Source organism: Rhineura floridana, chromosome 5 (genome assembly GCF_030035675.1).
Source record: "Rhineura floridana isolate rRhiFlo1 chromosome 5, rRhiFlo1.hap2, whole genome shotgun sequence".
NCBI classification, from domain to species: Eukaryota; Metazoa; Chordata; class Lepidosauria; order Squamata; family Rhineuridae; genus Rhineura; species Rhineura floridana.
In genome coordinates, this window is record NC_084484.1 from 85,384,385 (window position 1) to 85,408,895 (window position 24,511).

At 38.7% G+C, this 24,511-nt stretch overlaps 1 protein-coding gene across 5 annotated transcripts in view; it reads right to left on the reverse strand.

Annotated features, from left to right (window-relative positions):
- Positions 1-423: 423 nt before the first annotated feature.
- TAB3 (TGF-beta activated kinase 1 (MAP3K7) binding protein 3) overlaps positions 424-24,511 on the reverse strand; it is a 36,580-nt gene continuing 12,492 nt past the window's right edge. For 4 of the 5 annotated variants that reach the window (XM_061627376.1, XM_061627375.1, XM_061627373.1 and 1 more), the window contains exons 3-7: positions 17,566-19,021; positions 14,259-14,419; positions 12,382-12,475; positions 11,540-11,623; positions 424-4,514 (exon numbers count right to left, since the gene is read on the reverse strand). In XM_061627376.1, the coding sequence (XP_061483360.1) occupies positions 4,339-4,514; positions 11,540-11,623; positions 12,382-12,475; positions 14,259-14,419; positions 17,566-19,021 (1,971 nt within the window). In that variant the 3' untranslated portion in view covers positions 424-4,338. Of the gene's footprint in view, positions 4,515-11,539; positions 11,624-12,381; positions 12,476-14,258; positions 14,420-17,565; positions 19,022-22,014; positions 22,357-24,511 lie in introns of all 5 variants that reach the window. The other variant, XM_061627377.1, reaches the window with a different exon arrangement.

A 24,511-nucleotide genomic window follows, 5' to 3' on the forward strand; every position in this document is an offset into this window, starting at 1 on the left:
TTCTTGCTGCAACAACCCAGGAAAGGTATAGATGCCTTTTTGTTATCTAAAAACATGCTCAAATGTGAAATATCTGTATTGGACAAACTCAAGAGTTTTCTGTAGCACTTATAATTAAGAAACTTCTAATCTTCAAAAACACTAAGCCACCATTTGTGCAAGATGATATCCAGATACTGAATTTTGACTCTTACGGAGTTCCAAAGATTCACTGCAGACCAATGAGGACAAAACATTTTTCCCCTTCAAGATGAAGATACATGGTTAATTAAGTCACCAAAAAAAGACCTGTACTTATTTTTTTGTTAAAATGTATATTAATTGATTAGGGAGAAAAACTCCAGATTAAAATGAATAACTGGATGGCAAAACAAGTTATTTTTTTAAAGGTTTCTTACTACATACGAAAACAAATGCAGGATGTTAAATTTTCTTAGTTTATTGATTTTTTAAAGGAAACTGCAGCTCCCAATATATATCATTTGGAGGTACCATGCATGCACAGCCACTTAAGGCCTTTACACTTTTTATCTTGCAATAATTGTTTCCATTCACAGCATACATAAATTTAGAATGTAAGATACACCCTATGTACAGGATTTAGAAAGATCATGGTTTTGTTTTATAGTGAAAAAAATTAACAGGTTTTCAACAGAGCAGAAAGTATAGATTAGATACATTGGCTTGGTCACAAATAACAATGTAAAAAGTATTGTTCAAAGGTCTTTTGAAATTAAGAGTATTGCACTAACTCTGACCTCTGATGATTTCAAAATAAAAAGCCCTCTCATTGATACAGAAACAAGATGCCTCTAGCCCAAACGCATGGCAAGTTTGAACATTTGGATAAACAGATAGCACACAGATGCAGCATTGTGCACATAATCTCTCTGGAGACTCACAGCATCTGAGTAGTAACAGCAACTGAAAGCCCAGCAGGCTACTTCATACTATACTTTAAAGTGATTTCCTATTTCAGACTGCTACAGTTTTTTCTTGTGTTAAAAAGCTTATCAAGCCAAGCTCACAATCCCATTAGCCAGCAAAGTTAATCATCTTTAAACTTTTTAAAATATTTGTCTTCAATATGTCTGTCAATCCAAGTAATTTTAAAGAGATTTGCAATCAAAGGAGTGGGAGTAATGAAGGAAGGGTACGTAAACAACACAATGTGACAAAACATGACTTAATAGCATACCTGAGACCAGCTCTTTAAAAAATACACTTGCTTCGCACATCTGCCATAAAAACAGGAAAAACATACATACCACAGACACACAAACACCCTTCTTAACTTGATATATTCCACAAAACATTTTCTCTTCACTTTCTTAGCCCCTTACTTCCTACACAAACAAGCTAGCTTGATAGCAATATCATATATCCAAAAATAGGATTTAATTTTGGTTTGCTATATTCCAACTTTTCCACAAGCTATTTTATTGAGTAAAACTTGGAGAAGCTTTTGTATTTTATATGTGAAAGCAAATCCTTGTAAGAGCAGTTTAATATAAAATAGGCATTCATACACAGAAGTATTTTGGAGAACCTCAACACAGTCTCGAGTATCTAACATCCCAAGAGATTACCCTCTGTATCGACCCAAGTACCATGGGCAAGGAAGGGATAAACTACTATTAAAAGTAGTGTGTTTTAAAAATTCACGATGGCCTCAAAATCACATCACCCACAGATGTGCAGATTCTAAAGCTGTATACATTGAACTGCATTTAGTATGACAAGTGGTCATCAGCACATTAACCAATGGTTTTAAGCAATTAACATTTATTCTGGCATAATCTAAAGCCACTTTGGTTGGTGCCACCTACTCATAAGTGGATTCCAAAATTGATATCCAATACTCACATTAAGTCTTCAAGAGGAAAAATAATTTCTTTACTATTTTCATCTTTAATCAACAGGGCCACTAGTTACCACGTCCCCCACAACAAGCTTTGTTCTTACTTTCTACTCCATAAGTAAAACTCCGTAAGTAAAACTAAGTAAAATGAAACAGGACTCCATAACAACAGCACAGATCCACCATGCAGTACTGCAGTGTATATGTCTGGCTTCCCTGTTATCTCCCATGATTAAGAAAATACTGTACACACAATTCAGGAAACCCGTATGTGCAGCACAGCATTCCCTACTTACACAGTGAAAGGGGAAGCTTGTGAGGATAGAGCTGTGTACATACATCAAACGTCCTGTGAGACTTCTAATTATGCTGCCTGTCTCCAGAACGCATACACTTATGGTGGATTGCACCCAGAAGTGAAAGGCTGCATGCAACACTTGTCAGTTAGCTCTCCCCACCCAAAAGCTATAAAGGTCACATGGGCATGAAAAAGTAGAACATACCTTTCAAATGTGCTACTTCTACTCTTAACTCGATTACTGTAATTTCATTGCCAATGGCAGCACAAAGAATTACCAAACAGGAATTTATGTTCAAAAAAGTCAAAAGGATCAATATAAAATCATGGCAAATGTTACTGAACAGCTTAAGACATAATGATGTAACTTAATGAGTAACTGAAAAACCAAATATTTCACCTAAATTATTTCATATCTTTGTTTTTCTGTTTTATAAAAAAGAATTCCACAAGCTATTTCTTATTAGCACAGCAAAATTCTTACATATTCAATGTCTGGATGAAATTTTATTAATTAATTAATTAGATTTTTATCCCACCCTTCCTCCCAGTAGAAGCCCAAATATTTGTAGCTTGTAAAAATCAGGATATTTTTTTAAATCTCAACACTCATTCCTTTAATTTCATTGTGGTCCTTGCTGCTTGATATAGTTTCAGTAAGATTTTACACGACAGATAAATTCCAATTTGAATTGACAATCTCTACATTTTACCATTAACATCTCTACATACCAATAGATGAGAGACAAACATTTACATGGGCAAGATGCAAAACTCTCTTGCTCGCAAAAGCTGGAAGGATTCAGAACAACATAATTTGACAGTGTAAGAAATTAAAAACATTGTCCCAGTGTTTTATCAGTGAAGAAAAAAGTCTGACTGTTCTTGCACAACTTTATTTTAGAATGACTCAAGTTCAAAACCAAGAAACCTTCACAGAAGAGTGCTTTATTTCAGCAACCTAGCACTCACAAAAATCAAACATCCTCTTTATGATAATCAGATGCATAAAAGTACCAGTACAGTTCCATTTTTTGTTTACTTTAACTGACCAAATTTTTAAAAAACGCTTTTTAAGATCCATCGCTCTTACAAATTAATACAGGCTGGTTTATTGACAATGTGCAAATAAACCTTTATTGAAGAGCTAATATTAATTACTGGTTTGCAGCTAAATCAGAATGGGGGCACAAAGTACCTTCTGTGCTGTAAACATCATGAATTCTTCACATAATTTGAAGCTGAAAAGGCCTAAGGAACAGGGTGCAAACACTTCTCATACATAAAGGTGGCTGAGCTCAAGTCTTCCAAAGAGAATTTGAAATAGTTCTGCATTTGGCATATGTCCGTTCTAATGTCATCAAGCACAGTTTAAGGGAACATCATTTATAAAAGCGTAATTTTAGCTTTAAAACACAATGGCCTAATAAAAGCATGCAGCACTATTTTTCCTCTGTAATATGATATAATTATTTAATTACCAGTGTTAACATGACTTGGTGAGCACTGTACAAGCAAAAGGGATTGTAAAATCACCTCTGATTGTACTCTATAAATAAGGCTCATACAGTACTTGTCCCTCCTCACCATGATTCATAATTTCAGAACAGCATTTGTGTAGACTTAAATTACCCTGAAAAAGCAGCATTTACAAATATCTTTTTCTTTTGCTCTTTGATCTCCTGTTTCCCCCTCCCCCCCAAAAAAGCCTTCTTTTTCAGTAGTTTACAATCTGGAAACACAAGGAGTCTTTGTTTTCCAGTGGCTGTGGCCAGATTATCAGATCTGGTTCTTCACAGTTTGTCTGGATACCTGTAACACTTCACACCACAATGTAATAGTTCTATGCTTATAAAAATATATATAAGGGCTACTACCCAGCAAATGTAATTATAGGGGGCTAGAACAGCAGCAATCATCTGCTTTTTTGTTTACATTCTTGACAGAAGGAATCCATTTTGGATTTAGGGTATCCTTTCAGTCTAGCTCACCACAATGGGATTTTCCCCCAAACTACTATTTAGTGCAGCATGAAGTGGAAGGGGGATCTCTCCCTTAGAATTTGAAAATAATTGGCTGACAGACGCCTGGTGGATTACTGAAAGGTGTCCTATGTTTTCATCTCCTATGGCTGTGTCCTCAAGAGCCTGTTTTTAATCCAAAGCAGATCTTTATGGATTCAGGCATACCGCGGCATTTCACATTGCTCACAGCGATTCAGTGCTGGGTGGTTCAAAAAAGTACAGCTCTTACAATTCCATGGAGCTCCTTCAAAGTCTTCATCTCTTGGCTGAGTTCGTGGAGCTTGTTTGGAACTGCTCTGATGGTCTACAGAGAACGATTTTCTTTTAAACTCTATAGTTTTAAAATACACAAAAACAATGCATGATAATATGGTAGATTGCTGAAATGTCAACATTTTTGCAATCACACTGTTATCTACATTTTATCTTTGTTCCCAGGGGAGGCCAACATACACAAAATATTTCAGTTGTGAAATGTTCTCAGTCATAGTCTATATTCCAACATCGTAGAGCTACAGCAGATAAAATCTGATCTACCAAATTGATATGGGAGTCTAGTCTGACCGACATCACTACTAAGGTGTAGGCTAACATTAAATAGTAGCATTTACTTCTTGCTCTTCTGTGAAACCCCCTCTAGGATGCACACCTTAACATGGTGAGGGGGTTTGAGAGTGTTGAAGAAGCTAAGAGCAATGCCGTCAGGAGTCTAGACCAAGAGGCTAGACTCCTAGCAAGGGCACCCAAGGCGGAATGGTCAAAGCTGAGACACCAGACTAAGATGCATCCAAACTCAGAGGAAGGCAATGGTAAACCACCTCTGAATATCTCTTACCATGAAAACCCTATGAACAGAGTATCCAAAATGCAACACGAGATAGTGCTGGAAGATGAGACCCCCAGGTCAGAAGGCACCCACTGAGCTACTGGGGAAGAACAAAGAACAAGTACGAGTAGCGCTGTGACTAATGACACAGCTGGGTCAAAGCCAAAAGGAAGCCCAGAGGCTGATGCGCACAGATGCGAAAGGAGAGTCTGGAGTTGTACGATGCACACAATAAGAACAAGCAATGTGAGAAGCATGAACCAGGAAAAGATAGAAATTGTCAAGCAAGAAATGGAACGCATCAACATTACAATACTTGGTGTGAGCGAACTAAAATAGACGGGAATGGGACATTTTCAGTCAGGCAACTACAAAATATTTTATGTAGGAAATGAGAAATTAAGAAGAAATAGGGTTGCTTTAATAGTGAGAAGTGATGTAGCAAGAGCAATTAGGAGCTACAAAGCAAGGTCTGAGTGAGTTATATCTATGACATTAAATGGGAAACCTATCACCATAACCATCATCCAAGTCTATGCTCCGACGGCAAATGCAGAAGAAGAGGAATTGGAGAGATTTTACGCAGAAGTACAGGAAAAAATTGATCACACACCAAAACAGGATGTGCTGATAATCATGGGGAATTGGAATGCAAAAGTAGGGAACAGAGAAGAATTAGGAATTGTGGGGAATTGGGGCCTAGGAGACAGAAATGAAGCAGGAAAAAGACTTATTGAATTCTGTGAAGCCAATAATTTGTTTCTTGTGAACACATTTTTTGAGCAACCGAAAAGACAACTGTACGCATGGACATCACCAAAAGGTCAATATAGGAATCAAATTGATTATATAATTGGTAGCAGAAGATGGAGAAGTTCCATACTTTCTGCAAAAACAAGACCAGGAGCAGACTGTGGTACAGATCATGAACTGGTCGTATCGAAAATCAGAGTAAAGCTAAAGAAGACCAACAAAGCAATCATAATGCCAAAATACAATTTAAATAACATCCCAAAAGCATATAAAGATCAAATAAGGAACAGGTTTGAGGCTTTAAACTTAGCTGACAGAAAACCAGAACAACTATGGAATGAAGTCAGAGACGTTATCAGGGAAGAATGCAAAAAGACAATACCTTTAGTTAAAAAGAAAGAAAACCTCAATGGATGACTGAAGAAATTCTTAAAATGGTTAAAGAAAGAAGGAAAGCAAAAGGAGATAGAAACACAGTCAGAACCCTAAATGCAACAATATAGCGACTAGTACGTAGGAACAAAGAGACCTATTACAATAGTTACCGTATAGAAATAGGACAACAAAAAGGGAAGAACAAGAGCCCTGTTCCAAAAGATTAGAGAAATGAAAGGGAAATTTAAACCAAGAGTAGGGATGTTGAATAATCAACAGGGGGACACACTGACTGACCAAGATGAAATAAAAGGAAGATGGAAGCAATACACTGAAGAACTCTATAAAAGAGAAGCCAGGATGACAGATTCATTCACGGAGGAACTGTATGATGAAGAACCAGGAATTTTAGAATGGGAGGTAAAAGCTGCTCTTACAATACTTGGAAGAAACAAATCACCGGGAATAGATGGCATACCAATAGAGTTGCTACAAGTTACTGAGACTGAAACTGCCCAAAAAAAAATCTATCAAGAAATATGGAAAACTAAACAATGGCCCACAGACTGGAAGCATTCCATATACATTCCAATTCCAAAGAAAGGGGATCCCAGGAAATGCAGTAATTATAGAACTATTGCCTTGATATTCCATGCAAGTAAAGTAATGCTCAAGATTCTACAGCAAAGGCTCTTACCATATATGGAGCAAGAAATGCCAGACATCCAAGCTGGATTTAGAAAAGGAAGAGGCACCAGAGATCATATTGCAAACATATGTTGGATAATGGAACGGAGCAAGGAATTTCAGAAGAAAATCACCCTGTGCTTTATGGATTACAGCAAAGCCTTTGACTGTGTAGATCATGAAAAACTATGGAATGCTTTAAAAGAAATGGGGGTGCCACAGCATCTGAATGTCCTGATGCGCAACCTATACTCTGCACAAGAGGCTACTGTAAGGACAGAATATGGAGAAACCGATTCGTTCCCCATCGGAAAGGGTGTGAGACAGGGGTGTATTTTATCACCCTATTTATTTAAGCTATATGCAGAACATTTCATACGGAAAGTGGGATTGGACCAAGATGAAGGAGGTGTGAAAATTGGAGGAAGAAATATCAATAATTTAAGATACGCAGACGATATCATACTGCTAGCAGAAACCAGTAATGATTTGAAATGAATGCTGATGAAAGTTAAAGAGGAAAGCACAAAAGCAGGACTGCAGCTGAACGTCAAAAAGACTAAAGTGATGACAACAGAAGATTTATGTAACTTTACAGTTAACAATGAGGACATTGAACCTATCAAGGATTAACAAAAATGGAGATAATAGTCAAGAAATCAGAAGAAGGCTAGGACTGGGGAGGGCAGCTGTGAGAGAACTAGAAAAGGTCCTCAAATGCAAAGATGTATCACTGAACACTAAAGTCAGGATCATTCAGACCATGGTATTTCCAATCTCTATGTATGGATGTGAAAGTTGGACAGTGAGAAAGGCGAATAAGAGAAAAATCAACTCATTTGAAATGTGGTGTTGGAGGAGAGCTTTGCGGATAGCATGGACTGCGAAAAAGACAAATAAATGGATGTTAGAACAAATTAAACCAGAACTGTCACTAGAAGCCAAAATGATGAAACTGAGGTTATCATACTTTGGACACATAATGGGAAGACATGATTCATTAGAAAAGATAATAATGCTGGGAAAAAAAGAATGGAGTAGAAAAAGAGGAAGGCCAAACAAGAGATGGATTGATTGCATAAAGGAAGCCACAGTCCTGAACTTACAAGATCTGAACAGGGTGGTTCATGACAGATGCTCTTGGAGGTTGCTGATTCATAGGGTCGCCATAAGTCGTAGTCAACTTGGAGGCACATAACAACAACAACAACTTCTATGAAAGGACAAGCAGGGCTTGGACAGCTTCTGAATGAATACCTGACACTTCCAACAGAATTGTCATGGTATCTTAGCTCATCCTCATGACATCTTTGTAAATACAAAGATGGTCCCCTAAATATCAGGCAGACAGAGCATCACTAGTGCCATAGCTTAGTATATCAACAGTTATAACATCATCTATAAATGCTCTTTCACCTTAGGGAAAGGGCCATAGGTCAGTGGTAGAGCATCTGCCTTGCATGCAGAAAGTCCCAGGTTCAATCCCTGGCACCTCCAGGTACAGCTAGGAGAGAATCCTGTCTGAAATCATGGAGAGCCACTGCCAATCGGTATAGACAATACTGAGCTATAGGACAATGGTCTGAGTCGGTATAAGACAATGGTCTGAGTCGGTATAAGGCAGCTTCCTATGCTCTGCTCTGTTACTTTCATAGAGACTTCACAAGTAAATTCAATCTTTAAGTCTCAAGCATCTGTGGGATGAAACTGTTTACACCTTTGTGAATCTAACAGATTGAAATTTGCACAGTAGGTAAAACACAAACTCAAGTCAATGATAATTTGTTGTTTCAGCTGCCCTATGCTTTTTTGGATATTCAAATTTTGCATCTGGATATCAAGAGAGACTTTAAAGGCACCTTTCTTTTCCTCACAAAATGCTTACTATAATTTTCTCAGCACAAGTACTTAGCTAGCACTGTTAGAGTAATAGCAAAATGAATGCTCAAAAAGTATGTATGCACAGTGCCTTACAAAAGTAATCAGACCCCTGACCAAATACGTGGCCTGTGGACCGCAATTTTCAAAGAGCACCACAGATTCTCAATGGGATTGAGATCAGGGCTTTGACTGGGCCACTGTAGGACATTCAACTTTTTTGTTCTTGAGACACTCTAATGTTGCTTTGGCCTTGTGCTTGGGATCATTGTCCTGCTGAAAAGTGCATTTCCTCCCAAGCTTCAGTATTTTAGTAGACTGAAGCAGGGTCTCCAGCAGTATTTCCCTGTATTTTGCTCCATCCATTCTTCCTTTGATTTTAATAATATGCCCAGTCCCTGCTAATGAGAAGCATCTCCACAGCATGATGCTGCCACCACCATACTTCACCGTAGGGATGGTGTGTCTTGAAACATGGGCACTGTTAAGTTTGCGTCACACATAGCACTTTGAGTTTTGGCCAAAAACCTTTGTCTCATCTGACCCCAAAACCTTTTCCCACATCGCAGCTGGGGCACTCTCATGCTTTCTGGCAAACTCCAGACGTGCTTTCAGATGCTATTTTTTGAACAACAGCTTCTTTCTTGCCACCCTCCCATACAGGTCAGTGTTATACAGAGCTCTTGATATAGTCGACTGGTGCACCATTACTCCACTCCCAGCCACTGAACTCTGTAGCTCCTTCAAAGTGATTGTTGGCCTCTCTATGGCTTCTCTCACAAGTCTCCTTCTTGTTCAAGTGCCAAGTTTTGAGGGACGCCTTTTCTTGGCAGTGCCTGGGTTGTGTGATCCAGCTTCCACTTCCTGATTATTGATCCAACTGTGCTCACTGGGATATCCAAACACTTAGATATTATTTTGTACCCTTTTCCTAATCTAGTCATTTGTATTATTGTATTACATTATCTCTCCCTTTTGTAGAATGCTCTTTGGTCTTCATTTTCCTTCAGATCCGCAGCCTGACCAATGATCCTTCAACAGAGGGGGTTTTATCTTGACAATGTGACCGCAACTTTAATGGTTCACAGGTGGAGGCCAATGGTAAGGTAACTGTGTCCTCGACAGGGCAGTTTCTTTCATCTGTGTAAACTGGGAGCTTCCACAGCACAAGGGTTGAATACTTATGCAAGCAACATGTTTAAGTTTTTTTGTTTCTTACAGACATTTCCCAACATGAAACCAATGTCACCTTACAATAATTGCTTTTGAATTTCAGTGTTTGAAAATAAACTATCATACAAAACAAAATTACAATGTACCATTTGTAATTCAGTAATATGAGAGCATTGGTCAGGGTTCTGATTACTTTTGCAAGGCACTGTATGTCCTATGACTTCTATAGAAGGTTAAACTATAAAACACCAGTATTTAAACATGCATGCTACATTGTCAAAACGCTATCAAATTACTGTAGGTAATACAAGGCAGAAAGCCACAAACAGTCTTTAGTATATTCTGTTTAGCACTCAGCATGTTACTTTGTATAATGTACACCCTCCATATGAAAATAACCAGAGGGCTGACTTATGGCAATTACATTCACAGATTTTCAAGCTGTGCTAGTTTTCGCAAAGGAAACGTTTGTCCAGTAGAGTCACACTGCCACAATGATAAGAGTAAACTGTAATTTCTGTAAGATTTAAGAACATAAGAAGAGCCTGCTGGATGGCCCATCTAGTCCAGCATCCTGTTCTCACAGTGGCCAACCAGGTGCCTGGGGGAAGCCTGCAAGCAGGACCCGAGTGCAAGACACTCTCCCCTCCTGAGGCTTCCGGCAACTGGTTTTCAGAAGCATACTGTCTCTGACTAGGGTGGCAGAGCTCAGCCATCATGGCTAGTAGCCATTGATAGCCCTGTCCTCCATGAATCTGTCTAATCTTCTTTTATCCAACTATAATGAACAGGAAGGGTGGGGAAGAGAGACAGCAAGATTGAGTGGTATTCAACTAACTTTTTGCACTAGAGTTATCCCCTCTCGTCCCTCCACACATCCCACAAATCTGCTCTATAGGTTTGGGGGAACTCAGAACAGATTTTGGGGGCACATGGGGGGAGAGGGAGATATTGTTCTGTTGCACACTGAAAAATCCTTGCACTGACAGAACAATCTACTTAGCGCTACACTGAATACAACCCAAAGATTTGTGGTCTGATCACACATTAATTAGAGCTTGCCATCTGGGCCGTCACGCTGCCAATTCTTGCTCTGGTGTTTTCAGGCCCTTTAATTGTCCCTGCTACAAGAGGAGTTTGCCCAATGGAGATACAGGAAGCAGATCACACTAGAAAGTAAGGACATTGGGATGGGGTAGGTAAGCAAGACAAGAACACTTCTGCATATGCACAGGGGGCTATATTTAAAGTTTTATAGCCTTAAGAGGAAAATCAAAAATTAATTTGTACAAGTTGGAAGAAGCATGGTACACAAAGATGTAAGCACATAAGCATCTTAATCAAGAAGGTGCTTATCTCAAAAAAAGAAAAAAGGTAAACCTAAATAATACCCTACTGTATACATAAACATAATATACTGTAAATGACTGTTTCACAACACATCTATCACATTCTGACTGCCAATATTACTACTGCAATATCATAATACATCAGGCCAAGTGGGATTTTTCATACACAGATTGTACATACAAAACATATTTCTTGATACTATAACTGGGTTAATAAATCACATACATAGAGAGCATTTAAATTTTTGTACCATAAAAAGTCCTCAGCACCAAGCTATTAGAAGCTAAACCTAGAACATATAACTGGTGACTCACCTTTTGTAAATGGCTTTGGTGGCACAATAGGACCAGGCTCTATGTTATCATAAAAGTTACTCATGGCTTTCGGGTCAAAGTTCCCTATTAATATAAAAGAGGGGGGGAAATGGTGATCCCCTCAGAACAAGTAGTAACAAAAGTGAGTAACCTTAATTTATATGCATGATTTCAATATGAGAGATGTTTACAGTGCACTCTCTTCTTCAGACCTTCATTTGTACATTCCTGTTATGGAAGTTTGTGGAATTCCCTCCCATCAGAGGTTCATCTACCAGCTTCTTTGTATAGCTTTTGGCATATGCTAAACATGTACCTCTTTACCCTGGGCCTTTGATTTTCTTTATTTACACTTACACACACACATTTACACACACACACACTTACACACACTATTCTTCTGATTGTAAGTTATTTTAACTGATTTTAATATTGTATACTTACATTGTTGAAACCCACCCTGAGACCTTTTGGTGTAAGGTGGGTAAGAAATCTATTTTAAATTACTGTTATCATCATCTTACTGTTTGGGGAGCTGTGCTTTTATGACACAAAAGTGGTGGCAGTTTTGTCACTTAAATTAGCACTAAAATGCAATTCCCTGGAACACTCCTAGAATCAATATTTCAAATATTCTAGTTTGTAAATTATGTTCCTTTTACTAGGGGAATTGAAGTAACCAGCAGCATAACTAACTGACAAAGAGAAAATAAGAATGGATTTATATCAGTTTGCACCAATGATAGGACAGGTCAATAACGTACATAAAATCTCTCATATTTAAATATATAGCTCCAAACAAATACATATTTTGACAAAGATAATTATTTTAAAGTAGATACCTCTAGATTGAAGGAGATCAATTTCTTTCTGTGTACAGTCAACATTTATCTGGAGCTGCCTGTTCATGCTTCTCAATCTGGTCATCTCCTCAGGCTAGTAAAGAGAACCAAGAATAGTGACAGAAGTCAGCATAATGATTTTGTTAAGCTATGTACATACATAAATATGGAGAAATATTAACTTAACCATTTCTCCTTTCCCCTTTATGCAGATGTAATTGCTATCAAAAGGTATGTGGAATCTCTGACCAGAGCTTTGTTAGAGTGAGATCCAGTGTGTTTTCATTGTTCCCTACCAATGTCAATTAGTAGGGACTTTTTTCAGGCAAAACTTTATTTACAAATGAGAAACCCAATTTATCTGCTTTGGAAAACACTTAAACAAGTTTCAAGCCAACACAGCACAGATGCACTCTGAAAGCAATTATGCATTTTTAAAATTATGATAAATAAGTTAGTTTGCACTTTGGCAAAATTCTTAAATGGTGCAGTCATTTTGAGGTAAATAATAGATTCACCCTATACCTGTGAATCCAAACAACATATATTTTTAGGGTATGGGATTAATTTTGCTTCTCAGAAGGAAAACCACCACTAATTTAGAAACACACATAAAACATTTGGTCGCTGAAATACATAATTTCCAGAAAATCTCATTACAGACTGCAGTCTTGTAAAATTTAAATCAATCACATCCTATTCCTTCCACCTCTCTCCCTCTTCCAAGCATCACAGTGCTTGTACCAAGTCCATCATCTTCACATTTCAGCTCTTTCCACCCTGGGTTCTTCGTTCCAGTTGAAGACACGCCATATTGCTAACATGGAAAGTGTAGAGCTGTTAAGTGTACATTTACAACCGTTAATACCAAAGAAAGCACCACTATACCCTTTCTGGTCTGGGAAAATGTGTGGACTAATTACAAGACAATGCTGGTATCCAGCTGCTGAAACAGATTTTTTTTTTTAAAGTATCCCAGTCGTAGTGTATCTGGCCATGAGAAACCCACAGATAGCAATTTAGAGTTCACCGCACGTTTCCAACCCGATTGATATGGATCTGTGAGAGTTAATGGGGCAAGTCCCAGAGGGGAGAAGGTTAACTTTAACCACATGTTCATTGCTGTCTATGGGTTTCTCATGGCCAGATATACTACGACTGGCATACTTTAAAGCTAAAGAGCTTATTTCTTTACGTATTAGGGACAGTGAGCTCTAGCACAATATGAGCCAATTGTCGGCGTTCAACAATAAAGGGCCCAGTGTAAGAGCACCTGTACCCGCGCCCTATTTAACTTCCTTAAGCATCCCCAAGTATAGGAAGGCGTTCTCTCTGGCCAGATTTAACGTTCTCCCCTCTGCTGTATTGGAGGGGAGATATAAGAAAGTACCGCTAAAAGAACGGGTCTGTATTTGTGGTTCTGGAGCGATAGAAGGGGTAGAGCATGTCATATTACATTGCTCCTTTTATACAGACCTTCGCACTTTGTTTATATCTCCTTGCCTTTTAAAAAGACTGACCTTTTGAAGATATCCAGGTGCATGTTTTACTCGACGACCGTGATCCACTCATTACGGATATGGTGGCGAGATTTTGTGTGGCAGCCATGACACGCAGAAAGAGCTTAGCCCAAGCATTTTAATGCTTGTTGTAACTATTTTGTACCTGGTCTGGTCAATGTGTACAATCTTATTGTTTTAAATTTGCTGGTCTTGTACCGAAATAAACAAATACAATACAAAACAGATTAAATTAATTGAATTTTATCTACCACTGTGTATTATATATAAACAAGGTATGGCATGCCAGGCTTCTGCACACACTGCCATTAAGGGAAAAACAACATTAATATAATACTGTAAAATCTGCTTACTTACAGTTGGGATTGAGGTTGTACAGCTCACTCTTCTCAGACGCCTTTGCATAAGATCATGTTCCATGCCATTCACTTCACCTTTAAGCTTCTCAAGCTCCTCATTTTCAAACTTCAGTTCCTTAGCTAGCCTCTCCATCCTTGCACGTTGGTGTAACAACAAGGCTAGTATATTACAAGAAACAACTTCAGTGCGAATACCCAAGACTGAGAAACCCAAATTAGATAGTAGATAAAAGTGAGCTTAAGAAAAGAAAGTGACCATAAACATGCAGTCAAACATCAGTGTAAAGATGTTTCATGTTAATGGTACTATAGCTGTAGACAAAGTTCTTCTACCATAAAAATCATTATTTTAGACAGTAATATTACCATTTCTGGCCACTGCTTTTTATTATATGTTCTTTGTCCCTCAAAAATAAAAAGGCACCTGCACAGGAAGAAATGGCAACCTAATTGTAATAACAAAGTAATGGCAAGACTAAATTCCAAAGACAAAAGGTATAAGGATCACAAGATGGTCTTCACTTCTTGCAATTAAGGTCACCCAATACAATGGAATGTATTACTATAACAAATGCAATTCTTTCTTAAAAGCTGCTTTTACTCTTTGTAAAAACAGCTTTTATCTAAAGTGCTCTAATGAACTACATGAGCCTGTGGTTAGAGCAGGACAGCCAAATTAGTTAACAGAGTCTTCATATTAAAAGATTGATCCTCCTTGATTGACCCTTTAAAAATTCATTGTACAGTAGAAGTTTAACTATTTAACCCAATTCTCACATTTCATAGTAGGTATCCACATAAGTCTCCATTTATATCTTTAGGGGAGAAAGTCAAGAGCAATTTCAACTAAAGATATTTGCTTGGGGGTGGGGGTGGGAAGAGAAGCACTCTACATGCAAAGAGATTAGAAATTTCTCAAGACCCTTCCATCCTGCTCTTTCTTGGCTTCTAGAAATGCAATCTGCTATGATAAAGAGGTTGGAGCCTCTTTTGTGCTGTGCTGGAAATACAGGATTGCTCTTCCTGACTGTTCAAAGTAATCATGCCAGCTGTCTTTAGGGAGAATTTGAGGCCTTGGTCTGCCAGCCAATTGAACAGAACCCAACTCAGTTGTGGCAGACAACAGGATAGCAGTCTCTTACACTTGTTACAAACTGCATGAGGGATGAATGGGTGGGAGGAGAAACTGTAGTATAAATAGGGCCAGAACATGAGAGCCCTTCAACACTGCCATACTTATCCATCCTATCTTCCTCTGAAATATTCTGCACCTTCTGTTACTTTAAGTATTGGTATGCTAGATTTCCTATGAACTGAATACAGGCCTACCAAGCCTCCCTCCTCATGATAAAGGCATTTAGAAGGGGTCCTATGAATTGAGTCGAACACACACTGCACATAGTTACATTCTTGCTGTGCTTACATATTACAGTTAGAAATCTAAAGTAAGGCCAATGGTTCATTCACAAAAATGTATCTCATACTGGGGTGAGCAAATAAGCCAGCAAAGCTGAAAGGATTTGCAACAAGTGGGAAGCTGTATGAGATGCGATTTCACACTCTGGTGTCTGCTTCTGCAGCACAATTATTTAGCAGATTGTATATTCCCTTGATACGTCCGGGTTACTATGCATGTCTCTCTCAGGACTCTTTCAATTACCAGCCAGCATTCTACTCTGTTACCTAAACACACATATTCCTCATACACCTATGTTATAAGGAATGCTGTACTCAGACGTGAAAGGAACTATACCCCATGTGTTCAAATGGAAGATATTCCTGACCCTACAATCTATAGCTAGACTTCAAGAGAGAGAAATATGGACACCGTGAACTGAAAGACACTTGGAATAGCCCAGATCACTTTCAGTCTTTCAGAACAGAAATTAGGGAAGGCACACCTAAGCTGCTTGTGTATTGAGATTTCAACTCAAAAAGGACCAAGTGAATGGACCACATGAAGGACTCTTGTTTACTGTTACACTAAATCAGTGAAGTATTATAGTGAGAATCCAAGAGATACAATATACAAAAGCCATTGCATGTGTATTGGTGGCAGAATTCAGCATCAAGGGTCTCATAACAAAAAAAGCAACCTCCTAGTCCTAACCATGCAATCCTATACATGTTTACTCAGAAGGAAGTCTCACTGTGTTCAATAGAACTTACTTCTAAGTTAGTGTGCATGGAAGTGCACCTGAAGCATTGCAAAGATATGCGCAAAACTGTGTTGGGGAATGCATGATGACATCTCAGGCTCATATAACTTTTCTAGTAGTCAGAGGACAGGACTGCCATATTTTTTAAGTCTTTGTCCTTCCCCATGAATAGCAGCAGCAAAATAAACTATGCAAACTAGCATCAACTAATACAAAGGGAAAAGAAATCATGCACATGGTCTTAACTAGAACAAATGATACAAGTTACAGAAATTGGGATTATCTTGACACAGAATTCGGATTTCATTTTAGTGCAGAGTACACACAATCCTGCACTTAACTTGGAGCAGAAAACATAACATGAGAATGAAGTAACATCTGCATTCCAATTTGTCCATGAAGCAGTACGCAAGTTCCAAAGTTCCAAATATAATAACTGCTTTCAATTAGGAACTCCATACTAGCCTCTCTGAGCAATTTATTTATTACAGTTATATACTGCCCCATAGGCTGAAGCTCTCTTGGCGGTTTACAGCAATTTGGTAGAAGGAGATGATACTTCTACATATTTATGAAAGGTTTAACAATTAGAGCCAGCCTAATTTAGTTGAACTCAGGTTCCATTAAAAAAAATGGGACTAACAACTTAAGTCCCACAGATTTCAATGTGACCCAAGCTGAATTAACTTAATTAACTTAATTCAGCTCTAACCAATGTCTAGTTTTCAGACATTTTCATAGCTGAAGGCAATACATCATACCTAGTTCTACCCTGTCTGTAAACTCTAACTATTTCTTCTGCACCACATCGTATCAATGAAACATACTGGGTACAATGCAATATCCTGCCACACTACAGCGGCACAGCAGCCATTAAGCCCCATCCTGACACCTTCTTTGTTGCTGCACAGACTAAAATAAGTCATGGTAAACTACAGAAGGACATACTTCGTCCATCTTCTCTTTCATGAGACAAAATGATATGTATCTGTCATTAACCAATCCAGATAAAACAACAATGACATTCCACAATGGCTTATGACTTTGGAAGATTAGTAGTAGTTTAGGGACAGAAGCATGTAAGATACACCACAGTGCAAATAAATCTTTGGATAATTACTGCAACTTGCAGTTCAATATGTTTACCTTGAGTATAAGCATAGTCATCTGATCCAGAACTGGAACTCCTCTGGTACTTATGGCTTCCTCTTTCACCTCCAGATCCTGGTACAACTGAAATGGGCTGAATTGGTTCTGGTGCTGCAGAATGCTCTTCTTGGTCCACTAAATTTAAAAGGTTCTCAGCTGGTGCTCGACCTACTGTGATTTTAAAAACTGCTGGATTCGGCTGAGATACCATGACCCGGGGGGACTGCGTAAGTACACCTGAAGGTCCAGCTGGTTGTGTGTATGTTATATATACAGGATTCACACTATAAGGTGGTTTGGGCTGACCTGACATACTTCTGGAAGGAGAACTTGAAGGAGGAGTAGCAGGTGCATACAGTGGGTGCTGATTCCTTTGGGATGGCTGGTTACTTAAAGGCGAAGGGCTCCTATTAATTGTAGTCCCAGGTCTTTGTGGTGGCTCAACTGTAATTTCTATCTTGTTCATGGAGCTTTTTGATAAATTAGGTCCACCATATGGAAGATAAGATACTGAGTGTCCACTTGGTTTTTGATAGGTCTGGGGTGTTTGTTGATATGAATGGGGTAGCACAGTTGAAGGACTAGGAGGCATAAACACATGGGAACTTTGATGGCCTAACTGGGCAGGCTGAACTTGATGCTGAGGTGAGCCAAAAGGAGAAGGACACTGTGAAGTAGGTGGTGATCGAAAAGGTGACTGAGGAATCTGGGGCTGTTTTGGAGAATACTGAGAAGGCTGATAGTTTTGTTGGTGTGGATAAACAGGTAATGGATGTGGACTATAATGTGGAACTGGACCTTGTGGTGATGAATGCCACTGTGTACTCTGAGTAGGAGTCTGTCGTCCTGAAGAACTTTGAGATGTCTGCCTAATATAAAGAGAACTAGGATTTCCATAAGGATTGCTTGGAATTGGAGGAAGAATTTGTAAAGCTCTGGGTACAGTCTGTCCAGAGGGGAGGTTTTGCGACACTGTAACAGTTATAGGATTTGTGCTATACCGAGGTATGTGCATATACGTAGGAGGAGGAGGGCCTTGCATAGCAGATGTATTCATTCCAGATTGTATGGAAGAAGGTTGCGGAGGTGGTTGTGAAGGAGGAGTAGCTGCATTTCTATTCTGGTCATTCATAAAAAATGGATTGTAGTTGGGGGAAGCTGCCACAACAGCTGGAGCAGAATGTGGTTCTTGAACTAAGCATATCAGCTGTTTACCTGCTGTGCACTGTGGATCAATGTGTCCATCACTTGAACTATGTACCAGTGTACGACCACCATTAAGTTGAGCTCCATCCCCTCCATGATAGCTGGTGTGAGGATGGATGCCCAGGTTAATATGCAGAAGGCGATTCCTGTTCAATCGAGTGTCATCTGGGCTGTGGTACTCCATATACAGGTATTTGTTACTCTCTTGTGCAAGAACTCGGCAACAAGCATCAAGGTTGTTGTTGTTCTAATAATAAGAAATAGCAAATGTTAAAAGTTTTAAATTAAGTAAATTAGTCTGACAAGCTATACTATAACTCCATGTGCATACATATCAAGCACTTATAAAGCCTAGTGTGAACAAGCTGTTAGCATTATATTTCAGTGAGAACTCATCTGATTCAAAGAGTATTAGCTGAATAACCATATTATTTTACTTTATAAAAACAGAAAAATATGTCTATAAACAATGGTTTTGAAGAAGGCACACATGAATCCATGCCCAGGGATCCAATGCAGTTCTCTGGGCATCTGCATCCAGCCCTCAGGACCCTCCTCAGGCCACACTCCTCCCCGGCCTTGCTTCACATCCTCCTGAAGTGCTTTTGCCTGACTGGAATGCGTTCTGGAACTGTGATAATGCCTCTGGCTTGCCTGGATGGAAAGGTGTGGCTGTGTGTAGAAACTGCTGACTTTTGTGTGGCTGAAATAGAGCCTACTATATAACAGTAAGAGTCATTATCTGTTGCTCCACTTAATTTTTGCCTCTAACACCTAGAAAGTTGTCCACAAAGGAAAACAGGCTGAAAAAAGGTCCCGGGGAATATGAGGAAGGAAAACCAAAATGCTAGAAAAATAAGTGTTTATTTGTAATCCAAGCCCAACGCATTTCAGCCTTTGTATATTTAGGCCTTCATCAGGGGCTGTAGATAAAAAGGCAGGGACAAATTTACTTCCATGAACATATAAATTAAAATCATAAATGTAACATCTATCTGTAAACAATCTTTTCACTTACAATAAAGGCTGGCAAGAAGTATCTTCCAATAAGCAAACTGCTTTCACAGATGCAAACGCCTCAGAAAAGAGTTAATTAGGCCTGTACATATATATATACACCGAAGAACATAATGCCCGTAAAACCACTTAAGAATTACTTGATCACAGACAGCTGAAGGTAGAGACCATGTAAAGGAACCTGGATATCTTCTGAATTTCATTAAAGAGGAAGAAATTCTAGCTCCTCATTGAGGCCATTAAGACTGAAACACGTTAGGCTTGGATTACAAATAAATACTTATTTTTCTAGCATTTTGGTTTTCCTTCCTCATATTTCCCTGGTTTTATATGCTAGCCACTTTCTGGTGTTGAAAAAGATCCCCACTCCTGCATGCACATATCACAAATAGGCAATATCTCAGAAGACGCTTCCTCTCCTGTGTGTGATAGAAGATTGTTTCTCCTAATGCTGTGCTGAAAATCTCCTCAGACACTTTCAGGGGATTATTCAACCCATGCGTAAGTGCAGTGGGGGCAAATTTCCCTGAAATTTTCAGGGGGTTTGGCTTACCTAAGTTAATTTTACAAGGTATTGAAAGTCCCCACTTTTTTCCTGCATTTTTTTTAAAAAAGCCTCATAGTTGCTTGTAGAAGCAGCAAGACTCCACAACAACCCCCAGACGCATTTCTTAAGAAACACAGCCAATAAGCTGCTAACCCTGCTAATGCTACAAGAGGGCAAAATGGTTTTTTAAAGAAGTACAGAAAAAGAGGAACAAGATTTGGTCACCTCAAAGTTAACTAAGGTAAGCCAACCTCCACCCGCAAAGTTTGGGAAAACTTGCCTCCCCGCCAAAGTGTCAAGTGCATTTTTTTTCTTTCCATACCACTAAGAATTGGCCAAGAAAGCTAGGCCAAAAAATATAGCTCAGCTCTAGTTTCTACTAAGATGACACTTGCCAATCATAGATAGAAAAGAAATTAGGAAACAAAATTGCTACACATTTTTCTTCTGCACATATTGCTTTGGTTTAAGAACATAAACATTATAAAGAAGATTTTATAAAAATATATTGCCTATCCAAATTCCCTTCGACTAATAAACTCCCTGATTTTTAGAGTACCTATTCTCTCTCTCTCTCTTTTAATAATTGATGGGAAAGTTTAAATGCAGCCCTTATTTGTAGCTTGCGAGTAAGCGAGGAAAGCAGGAGCAGGTGGGAGACGTGCAAGGTTCAAGAATCTCTTAAAATATCTAACAGCAATACTAGTTAAAAAGCACTTGGAGGGATGTATTAAACCAGAACTATCACTAGAAGCTAAAATGATGCAACTGAGGTTATCATACTTTGGACACATCATGAGAAGACATGATTCATTAGAAAAGACAATAATAGTGGGAAAAACAGAATGGAGTAGAAAAAGAGGAAGGCCAAACAAGAGATGGATTGATTCCATAAAGGAAGCCACAGACCTGAACTTACAAGATCTGAACAGGGTGGTTCATGACAGATGCTACTGGAGGTCACTGATTCATAGAGTCCCCATAAGTCATAATTGACTTGAAGGGACATAACATCAACAACAAAGTTGGCCTTTAAATACATTCTTTGTTGGTATCTTCTGAAACCTCTTAAATTTAACTGCATTTTCTTCAAACTGTAATCAACAGCACTGAAAACACTGAAGCTTACCAAGTGCAGAATACAGAGTTCTATACTCTGCTGTCTGGGTTTCAAGGGATCTGTCAATGCAGGTTCCAATGGGATGCCCCTTCTGAGGTGCCATATGTGCTTCATCTAAAAAGACTGAGTTTTCTTCAAAATCATTGTTTTGTTTTGAGGCATTTGTCCCATTTTCCATTTGCATAACAGCAAGCTTCTTATGTTCTTACTGTGATCCATTATAGTTCTTAATTTTCTCCCTCAGCAATTTTTCCCTTTACTTTTGCCAGAAAAACAGTTAATTTGCAATGTATTCAGAGGCCAGTGGGAAACGTGAGAAAATTATCCTTTAAACAATAAATCTCAAGTTCTCCAGCAGACTAGTTAATAACCAAATTTTATTCTGCATTCTATCATGCATCAAGTATTGTAAACTAATCATATAAAATATTTACCGTAAGCTAGGGAATTTCCAGGCACCTTCAGCAAATTACCTGATTGCATCTCATTTCTATCACTTACTAACCAACACCAAATCAACTTTTGGAAATTCCAAAGCCTTACCTGCATGACATACCTGAATTTTAGAATGGGGAGTGGGGAGACAAGACTGTAATGTTGAACTCATGGATCTGCCCTCCCAGTGTACAACTCCTCTGAAGCTTAATAAGGTCACTGTTAATCACTGTTGGATTTCCACCCTTTAGAACAGGGAAAGCTGGCTGATGATAGCAGATGATGTAGGCTTTATCCATAAGGGCTGGATGTTCCTGAGCATACACTGCCTCTGAGATATGTGGCAGTTGACAGTTGTAGTTTCCAAATGACAATTCTCAAGCAGCCCAATGGCAGAAGCATCTAGGACTTAAGGATCAGGCCTACACAGCTTTTGCCATTATCGGATGTTTCCCAAACATTTCTTTGAGGGAGAGGGAAAGGGAAGCATCAGTGGAAAGATCTGGTGGAGAACTTCCCTAAGACATGTCAACATTCCAAACCTAAATCAGAATATTCTTAAGCAAAATTTCTGAGGACTCTCCAAGAAAGACTTGGACTAACCAATTATGAGGCAAACCAGGTTACAACTCACTCATCACTACTTTTGTGTCACTGGTTATTTTGGACATTTACAGTAACAATGAAGGTGAAAACTGGTGACTAGTCAAAGGTACAATAGAGAACCAAGTTTTGTAACAGTCAGAACTTTCTCTTTAATTGCAAAGTATTTGTTAATTTTATTACAATCTTCTTTATTGGAGGGTTTAAACATCAAAATAAGTATTTATATTTGCATTTGCCAAGTAGTTAAGCATCCTCCATCTTTTTACTGAGGCATCAAAACAATTTCTTAAGTCTTTTCCAGGCTGCTTGAAATAGCTACAGAACTTTATCTTATTATCTCGACATCAAAAACACAAACCATTCCTACTGTGGCTTTGTCCTTGCATCAAATGGGTTAAAGGTGGGATGGGTATTATTACAAAAAAAAACCAAGAGGCATCTTACTGTCCTCATACATCAGATCAGAAAACTGGTCTTATTGCTGCATTTGAGAAAGCTGCTTACCTTTTATTCTATTATTTATTAAATTTCTATCCCACATTCCTCCCAGGAGGAGCCCAGGGCAGCAAAGGGACAAAACTTTAAAAACATCTTACAAATAAAACATCTTAAAAACATCTTTTTTAAAAAAAAAAAACTTTAAAAAACATCTTAAAAAGCAATTCCAACACAAAGTCTGGGATAAGGTCTCTACTTAAAAGGCTTGTTGAAAGGCTTGTATTCTATAGCCAAACACTACCTACAGACATACAAAATGTAGCCAGAGGTTAACAAGTGACTGAAAAAACAGGAATGATGACATTTTTACATCCTCAGAGTAGAAATGCATGTCTTCCCGCTCTTATAGGAACTTTGACCACTATGAGAGTGAGAGAATTTCACTTTAGTAGTAAAGGGAATACCTTTTTTTCTTTAAAAAACTGTCCCTTTCATCCACCTGTCGTTGACAGACAACTATATATGTGCTAAGTGATATTTGCATAGCAGTACTTTAAGTTAGAATATCCAGTTAAAAATCCCACTACTGCTAAATAATATGAGAATCCAGAGACCTATGTCCTATTGAAATCACAATGATTTAAAAACGACCTAGCTATGCTCATCTTCTGTTTCTCTGAATAACACATCACGTGCCTGTAATCTGCCATATATTTTATTTCCCTCTATTCCCCCATAGGGAGAATTTTATTATTAATATATTTTAAGCAGAACACAACATTCCCTATGGAGAAATTGAGGAAAATAAAATGCATAGTACAGACAGACAGTCAGAGACAGTTTTGAAAGCAACGAACTGAACTTCACCCAAGCTTGCTCTGGATCCCTATAAAGATTCCGTTAATCACCTAAACATATATGCACGTAATTGTGATTAACGAAACAGAGGTTTTTATTGTAATACCAAAACGTTTTGGCTTCCGCCTTCATCAGCTGCTAACATAGAAATGCTGTTATCAAGGTGGCAGCTATAGAGCTTTGAGGATGGAATGCTCAGAGGGGCTTCATTTGCAGAAGCTAAGTGATGCTGGTACTGTCCTCCAGGTTCAGGCCATGTGGCGCCAATGTGTCCAGACAGTATATCCAAAAGTTCTCCCTTTTAGTCAATGCTGCTGGATCTGTTGGCATCTCTATAGCTGTTGTAGAAAAGTACAACAGGCTGTGACCCTCAATGGTGAAATGTTTTGCATCTGGTTGCTCCACTTTTTTTTGTTAAGATTGCCAATTTGTGGTTTCTGAAGCGTGTGCGTAGGTCAGTTGTGGTTTTTCCTACGTATTGGATATGACATCCTGGTCTTTTGCATTAGATGACATAAATTATATTGCAGGACCTGCAGGTGATGTTCTGTTTAATATGTCCTGCCTGTCCTAGTGCTTGTAAAGCACCATCCAGTGAATGAGCATGGAGGACAGGGCTATCAATGGCTACTAGCCATGATGGCTGTGCTCTGCCACCCTAGTCAGAGGCAGCATGCTTCTGAAAACCAGTTGCCGGAAGCCTCAGGAGGGGAGAG